Source organism: Mytilus trossulus, chromosome 1 (genome assembly GCF_036588685.1).
Source record: "Mytilus trossulus isolate FHL-02 chromosome 1, PNRI_Mtr1.1.1.hap1, whole genome shotgun sequence".
NCBI classification, from domain to species: domain Eukaryota; kingdom Metazoa; phylum Mollusca; class Bivalvia; order Mytilida; family Mytilidae; genus Mytilus; species Mytilus trossulus.
Genome location: NC_086373.1, coordinates 26,768,409 through 26,776,548, shown reverse-complemented (window position 1 = coordinate 26,776,548; position 8,140 = coordinate 26,768,409). Strand labels below are relative to the sequence as shown.

Here is an 8,140-nt window from a genome sequence, read left to right as displayed (position 1 = left end):
CATCAAATTGTCTTCAACGCAGCCAGCAAATCAAGCACCAGGATGCGGGCTTCTGCTGACCCCTACAATTATATATATTAACGCACCGAACGGACGCCACACCAATTTCTAAAACATAAATGAAAAAAAATCTAAAACCACACGAACCTAACAAAGACTAGAGGTTCCTAACTTGGGACAGGCGCAAAAATGGGGCGGGTTAAACATGTTTAGGTATATCTCAACCCACTCATATATCTTAAGCCAATGTTGAATAAACGAACAAGCAGAAATAAGCACCATAAAATTTTTGTCCCAACTGTTCAGGGTTGGACCTCTACCGTCTTATCCAGCTGCGCTCGGCGAAACAATTTATAATACTAGCAATGGCTGTATACTGTAAATATATACTATTAAATGAAAATTTTGCAAGAATGAAATATAAAGATGCATGCTGTTTATGAAGGGACCAAAGTATGTGCATAAGTTTTAAGGAACGAAATAACGAATTAATTGATTAAAAAAAAAACCAATAAATAATGTTTTTGTATATTATTTTTACAGAACTTTGATTTCAAAAATTACATAACTCTAAGCAATGGCATAAGGAATATTATTTTTAAATCAAATCAAAGCGCTGTAGAACGTAAAGCAATCAAATCAAAACAAGTATGTGTCTTTATAGAATTTTGGAATCATTGAAAATAACATTAATACCACGGCCTCAATTTGGTTTTTATGGGATTCGGGATCCTCCTTTAGTATTCTTTGTAATGTTTGTAAACTATTGTTTGTCTTTTTAATCGCTTTTTTCTTCTTCATTGAATTGTCTGTTATACTCGACTTATGATTTGCAAGTGTCCATTTTCATTGGCGGATGAAAAGGGGGATAAGGGGGATGATTTCCCCTTTTCTAAAAGTCTGAATCCACGCCTGATTTTGGTATCTTCTGCATATTTCTGATAGGTGAATTTTCCGCAGAAGAAAACTTTTGCAGTATTTACAAAAAAAAAAAAATATAATCGCTAACTTGACACACGTAAAACGCGTTCGTTGCAATATAAAAGATTTTTCAGCGCATGTATGGTAAAGGTCGCGGTAGCGTAACGTCATAATAGAAGAAACGTTGTCAAAGTGACGGCACCTCCTTTTCCCCACTACACAGTTCCATCTATCGCAGTAAGGAGTGATTATAAAAGAAGCAAACATATATTGAATTATGTCAATCAGTGTATTCGAAAAGTTATGGATGAAAGAATGAAAAACGATAGGTAAGCATATTTTACATTAATTTATGCTAATTTTAATGATGTATGTATGTTAAAGGAATATAGAACTATAACTTATGTTCGAAATGTTTCATAAAATTACTTTATAACCTTTATTAATAGTATAAGTAGAACCACATGCAACCTTTCAAGAACGCGAATTAAATTAAAACACCATTATTACAGATGCCCCTCCAGTTAAAAGAAAGAAAGAAAAAAAAGAGAAAAAAACACTCTTTACACTTTGACCACAACTAAATCAAAGTGACAAATTCAGATAACAAGATAATATAAGAATAGTATAAAACTAGATGTGTCAAAGCAACACGAATGGCCCCGTCTCCAAAAGTTGAAAAAATCTGCAATTACAATAACACATGTAGACACAGAGATGATGGTAGTCTCATATGTATATAAAAAAAATAGCTCAAAATCTGGAGGCGTATAGAAAAATGTCCGTATGACTGTCATTTTCAACAATTTTCAAAGTTGTATACCCTTAATTTTAGAAAAAAAAGATAGCGGAGGGGAACGAAACTTAAACTTGATCTGTAACTCATCATGAGTAACCAACAAACCAAATTCAGCCCAATTTCTGTCCCATATTAAAAGAAATCACACAATTTGTAATACCACAGAGATATACCTCCATCATACCATACATCATTATTTCATACGGTCTTGTTCAAGATGATAAGTTTTCCTTTTTATAGGTGAACAAATATGAGACTAAACACTTTATTTTTGCTCCTTTGTAGCGAAACTGGCGAAAAGATGGCACCTACAAAACAGGCTGTTCACAAAAAGACGACAGAAAGAAGTAAGTTTAAGGAGCATCTTCATCGCCTGTTATTCCTTCTTCGGTTTTTTTTTTATTACCCGGTGGACTATTTGTTTTGATTAGAAATCGTCTTTTATTAATTAGTTTGGAAAAATAATAAGGAGAGGCTTCTTAAAAAAAAGAAGAATAGCAATCTTTGTTATGTAATCTAATCTTAGTGCATATAGAATAGGAAGATGTGGTATGAGTGCAAATGAGACAACTATCCATCCAAATAACAATAAATAAAAGTAAAACCATTATAGGCCAAAGTGCAGACTTCACAGACCTTTTACACAGAGCCTTGGCTCACACCAAACAGAAAGCTATAAAGGGCCCCAAAAATTAGTAAAGTAAAACCAATCAAACAGGAAAAACAACGGTGTAATCTATATAAAAGTATATGCATGAACCTGACTTATATCGTTTCGAATTATTAACATGTAGCTCCGTGCTGTTATAATACTTAGCGTTAATATTATTTAAAATACTCATAGAAATATCACGTACATAACGTTGATGTATCAAACCGATACCGAAATACAGCGGCAAATATTACAGTATAGGACAGCATGGTTTCATCTTCATACATATAACCTACAGTGGCGGAGTACACAAAAGGGGGAAGGATCCGGGGGTTCGAAGCCCCTTTTGTTTGACGACCGATGCCTTTGAATAAGTACATATGTTTGGACTCATCTTTTTAAAATGAATGGATCCAGTCCCTGGTCTGCTTGCCTTTAGTAAAAGTAAGCGCTTTTGGAAATAGTGTTGTGCGGCACTGTGTTTTACTACATGGTGTCTGTTTTCAACTATATACCCCAATTCAACTGCATTGATCGTCTTAAAAGGAGGGTTCCACCCCGGACCCCCTCTTTTAGATCCAACACTGATATGCCTGTACTATGTCTAGAAGTCCTAGAACCTAGTCATAGGTATTTTTCAGTTATATTTCATGTTTTCTCCTTTCGGTAAAGTGCTGATGCCAGTTCTAAGATAGTGTATATTTTTTGCGAACTTGACACTATGCAGATGTTTTTTTTAAACTGTGTATTGACTTCTATATGTCTTTCCTTTCTTCTTTTTATTCGTTTTGATGCTTTTCGTTCATTATCTCATTTAAAACATATTCCCAACTCATTTATCCAAATTGCAAAATTTAACAGAAATAATCGATGACAATGAATCAGACTGATTGTAATATGTGGATTGTCTAATGTGAATTAAAATACCGCATCATTTAAGAATTGAATGCTTCTTTGTAAATTCATTGGGGTGTAAAAGCGTCAACCGTAGAACAATTTTATGAAGCGCACAAACGCTTCCTTTTTCAAATGTGCGCACGTTCAACGCTTTTACAATCTCATTTACTAAAAGACGTGTTCAATATATATAATTACATTTTCGCTATGATCATGAAAACATGATTACTATCAAGTTATATCTTGTATTTACCTGTGCACTTTATCGTAGAAGCACGTGTCAACATAAATGTTACAATTCATATTGAAATGAAGTTGTTTAAGCAATAACGTGAGATTGTTTTAAGCCAATCAGAACAACGTATTATAATGAAGTATACATATAATGTAACTATTAACTAATACAAATCTTTGTATATTTTGTAGTCGGATCAAGAAGACAGGTATTCGACATAGAGTATGATACAGTGGAAAACGTAGACAGGACAGGGAATGAGTAAGTCTAGTTTATCTTTTCATTAATATGGAACATGAGACAATATCAAATTCAGATCTCTGTAAAAAAAAGTCCCATACCCATTAAGTACAGCAAAATATACCGTAGTACCACATCCTTACGACAATGGTATATCTTCGAGAGAACTTAATAAAATTCACAAAAACTTAAGCAAGAGACACTGATACATAAACTATTTACTTACTTACTTACATACCTCTTGCACTGAACAGACGGACAAATCAGACAAACGAATACAATGCCATCCAGTACACATACAAACATGTAGATAAAATATCTATTAACTTTATTAATAGAAGTATAATAGATATATAATAAAATAAGAAATGCATGATAACAATGTTATACCGGTACTACATTGTAATTCGACTGTATTCATTGGGTTACACAAGGCAACATATTAGTTTATCCTCTAAAAAGTAAATATGGTTTTGTTTTCGTATTGTCACCACTTCAGAAACAGAAATGGGGAATGATCCTACTTCATGATTTAATGGGTTTGTAAATGTAGCCACTATTTGCTTATGTTGTCCAGGGTTGAGTTCAATATCGTAGCAACTACGTAGTGCTACGTAGCTTATGACTATTGAACGTGTAGCTATAGACTAGCTGTTACATATATATTGATAGCCGCTACGGTATTGAAATCAACCCACAACTGATTTATGTGAAAATACGTAATATACTAGTACTACTTATGTAGTATCTTGTTTAAGAAGCGCTATTTTATGTAGCGAATCGCTTTAAATTACAGTAAGAACAAATATAAAACATGATTTCAGATTGCTTGCCAACTGGAGGTGCTTAGTTCAAGAAAAAGGGGAAGAAATCCAAACAACCTACAACAAACTACAAAACATGCAATCAAGCAAACTGACCGGGAATAAGCTCAGGCAAGAAATAGAGAAATGGATTGATTTTAAAAAGGCGGACGGACATGTTATGAAGCGATGCATGCACAATCTACAAATTTCCATGAAAGATAGGCTTCATTACTTAAGGAAACAGAAACAGTTTCTTCTTGATAAACAGCAAACCCTAAAAAATGTTTACAAATCAATTGAACAGAGCAACCGCTCAAGAATTCCAAATCCTTTCCACAAATTCATTTTTGATATCAAACGTGAACATTACCAACTATTCAACGAGGAACTTCTGATTTCATCAAATGGCAGCACAAACAAGTATAAAAGACAAATGATCGAAGCCAACACTGTCATTATTGGTGACACCAGGTTATATTTTGGGAAAACTGGTAGAACACACGTGATGACACCAATTCATGAAAATATACTAGAATCCGACAAGTGCATTACAGGGGAGTGTGTTGACTCTTGCTGCTCATGCCGTAGATCCGAATCAGAACTTAGTTTTCTGAATCATGAGAAGACACAGATAAACGAGCTCCAGAAGCATGCTAAGAAATCGAAAATTCCTGTTCCAGTCAAACTGCCACAATTGCTAGCTAACAAGAAAATGAAATACGAGGAAAAGTCACCCTCTACTCCAGTAAAACTACCACTACTACTTCCTAAGAGGAAGATGAAATACGTAGAAGATTCGTACTCAGAGACTCTAAAACGTCAACCATTGTTACCAAACAAGAAGATACTATACTCGATAGAACTTTCTGACACTACCCTTAAGCTACCACCTGTATTTCCTGACACAGAGAAAACATGCATGCAAGAACACCTCTTCACTAATCGTCCTGGTACTCCAAACCTGCTTCCACCATTACAGAACTTTCCACTAAACATCAAAAAGACATTAATTGTTAAGAAGATCTGGGATGAAAAAAAATATAAAAGTACAGAAAGGCCAACAGAATCATTCTCTAAACCAGTACCACAGCGACCAGCTGAGACAACAGCTTTCAATGAAATTTCAGATATAAGCACAGATTTAGGTTATAAAAGACCAAAATGGAAAAATAAGTATAAAACTTTCAGGCTGCAAAAGAGATCTCGTCAAATTTACTACAAGCATGTAGGAATGCAAATAGACAGAGAAAAACCAGACAGATATCCAGAACCAGATAAAAATCATACATTGCCACAAAATATGAAAGAGACATCAATTGTAAATAAGATCAGATATGAAATTAACGAGAAAAGTAAAGTTATTCCAAAGCAATCAACGTCTATAGCAGCTGTTCAGAAAACTGCTGAGACAACAGCAAACGATGGAACTTTAGATATGAACTCAGAACTAGCTTTGAAAAGGGTTAAATGGGAAAATAAGTTTCCAACTTTTAAGCTGCAAAAGGCATCTGGTAAAGATTGCCACATCTCTGAGAGAAAAAAACGATTTTCCATGCTGCAAAAGTCATCTGGTAAAAATTGCTATATACTGAAAAGCATAAGTGATAAAGGAAGCAACATCGTTACTGAAAACTATTGTACAACAAGAACACAAAAAAGGAATGTCAAAAATCAAAAAGAAATAGAAAAACCGGACAGCTACCCAACACCAGATCAGATTCATACTTGGCCACAAAATTTAAAAAAGATATTAATTGTAAAAAAGATGAGGAATGAAAAGAGAGATTACAGTGAAGTTGTGAGATCAATGCCTTTATCAGCACAAGAACAGACTGATAAAACAATAGCATCAATTGAAATGTATAAATCAGCACCAGAAGAGGCCGATGGGACAACGGCGTTCGCTAAAATATCTAAATCAACACAACAGCAAGCCGATAGGACAATAACTTCCAATAAAATGTCTAAATCAACACAACAGCAAGCCGACAGGACAACAACTTCCAATAAAATGTCTAAATCAACACAACAGCAGGCTGATGAGACAACAGCTTCAAATAAAATGTTCCAACCAGCAACAGATCAGACTGATGAGACAACAGCTTCAAATAAAATGTCTAAATCAAGACAACAGCAGGCAGATGATACAAAAAGTTCAAACAAAATGTCTAAATCAGCTCCACAGCAGGCCGACAAGACAACAGCTTCCAAAAAAATATCTAAATCAACACAACAGCAGGCTGATGAGACAACATCTTCAAATAAAATATCAAAATCAACACAACAGCAGGCAGATGATACAAAAAGTTCAAACAAAATGTCTAAATCAGCTCTACAGCAGGCCAATAAGATAACAGCTTCAAATAAAATATGTAAATCAACTCCACAGCAGGCTGATAAGATAACAAATTCGATTGTAATTTTCAATACCCCACGAAAACAAAATAGGAATGTCGGAAAACAAGCAAAAGGAGAAAAAACGGAGAGCTTCTTAAAACCAGACCAAACTCATACTTCGCTGGATATTGAAGTGGATGATAAATGTCCCACGAAAGACATCTTTCACAAGCTGGAGGATAACGAACTGATAGGATTTTATCAGGTGCAAGAAAAAGATCTGTTTCCTGTCATAGAAAATATGAGTGACAGCAAAGTGATGGAATTGTTCAAGAAATTACACGACCAGCATATTGCTGTCATTCAAAGTATAAGTAATACAGCAGATGACACTCAGAGCTCGAACTCAGGCAGTACACTAGATGATTTTCACGATACAGAAGAAAATGATGGAACATTGAAAACATCAATGAAAACATTTGTTAAAAAACTTATCCCAGATTGCATAACGAACGGTGACCACTGTCAACCAACAGAAACTCTTTCTTCAAATTGGCAAATTATAAAAATCCGCTCTGGAACGAATATAAAGACACAATATATTCCTATGCCACTCACACAATTTATTCCAATGCCACCCAATTCACCAAAACCAAAAACATCAAACGCCAGACGTAAACAATATGGCCGAAAAAAGGATAAAAATAACAATTCTTCAGAATCTTAAAAAGCAATAAGATTCTGATGGTTTGATACATTAACGATTCATATTTTCAAAAGAAGATATTTGGTGGATACCTCCAGTTGTAAAAGATATTACAGGAAACATGTTGGAAAATTAAAAATTAAATCTAATTGTGTGAAACATTCTCAAAAGACTATCTATAGTGCATATATGTTAGCACAGTTTGATAAACTCAGGTGACTCGCTGTATATGTACAATGTTCCTTATCTGTTTTTAGTAGCAATGGTAAAAGGGTGCTACAACATGGTTCAATTTCTATGTAGAATGGTGAAAATATATATAATGAAATATCCAGTATAAAACAACAAATTGTATATATATAAAATATCAATAGCAACAATAGTAAGACAATCATATTGCATATGTGTACATTTTATTTTGTAAATAAAATAAAATAAAAAACACTTTATTTGTGTCCATGTCTCACACTCCATTGCACATCCTAAATATCTAATATTTCATTGGAAAACTAACATTAAGATAAATAATGAAAGCATGATACGGCTT

The 8,140-nt window shown here is 34.1% G+C and overlaps 1 protein-coding gene across 1 annotated transcript; it reads left to right on the top strand.

Annotated features, from left to right (window-relative positions):
* The first annotated feature begins 1,096 nt into the window (after positions 1–1,096).
* Positions 1,097–7,886, top strand: LOC134720650 (uncharacterized). Its single transcript, XM_063583039.1, has 4 exons — positions 1,097–1,250; positions 2,006–2,067; positions 3,696–3,765; positions 4,569–7,886. Exons 1-4 carry the CDS (start codon positions 1,225–1,227, stop codon positions 7,612–7,614), a joined length of 3,204 nt encoding a protein of 1,067 aa, XP_063439109.1. The 5' UTR covers positions 1,097–1,224; the 3' UTR covers positions 7,615–7,886.
* The last annotated feature ends 254 nt before the right edge of the window (positions 7,887–8,140 follow it).

Bases quoted from the DNA above. Each gene is read 5' to 3' on its own strand.
- LOC134720650 (XM_063583039.1), top strand. From the start codon at position 1,225: ATGGATGAAAGAATGAAAAACGATAG. The intron at 1,251-2,005 runs GTAAGCATATTT...GCTCCTTTGTAG, and splicing joins GAAAGAATGAAAAACGATAG to CGAAACTGGCGAAAAGATGG. The intron at 2,068-3,695 runs GTAAGTTTAAGG...TATATTTTGTAG, and splicing joins CAAAAAGACGACAGAAAGAA to TCGGATCAAGAAGACAGGTA.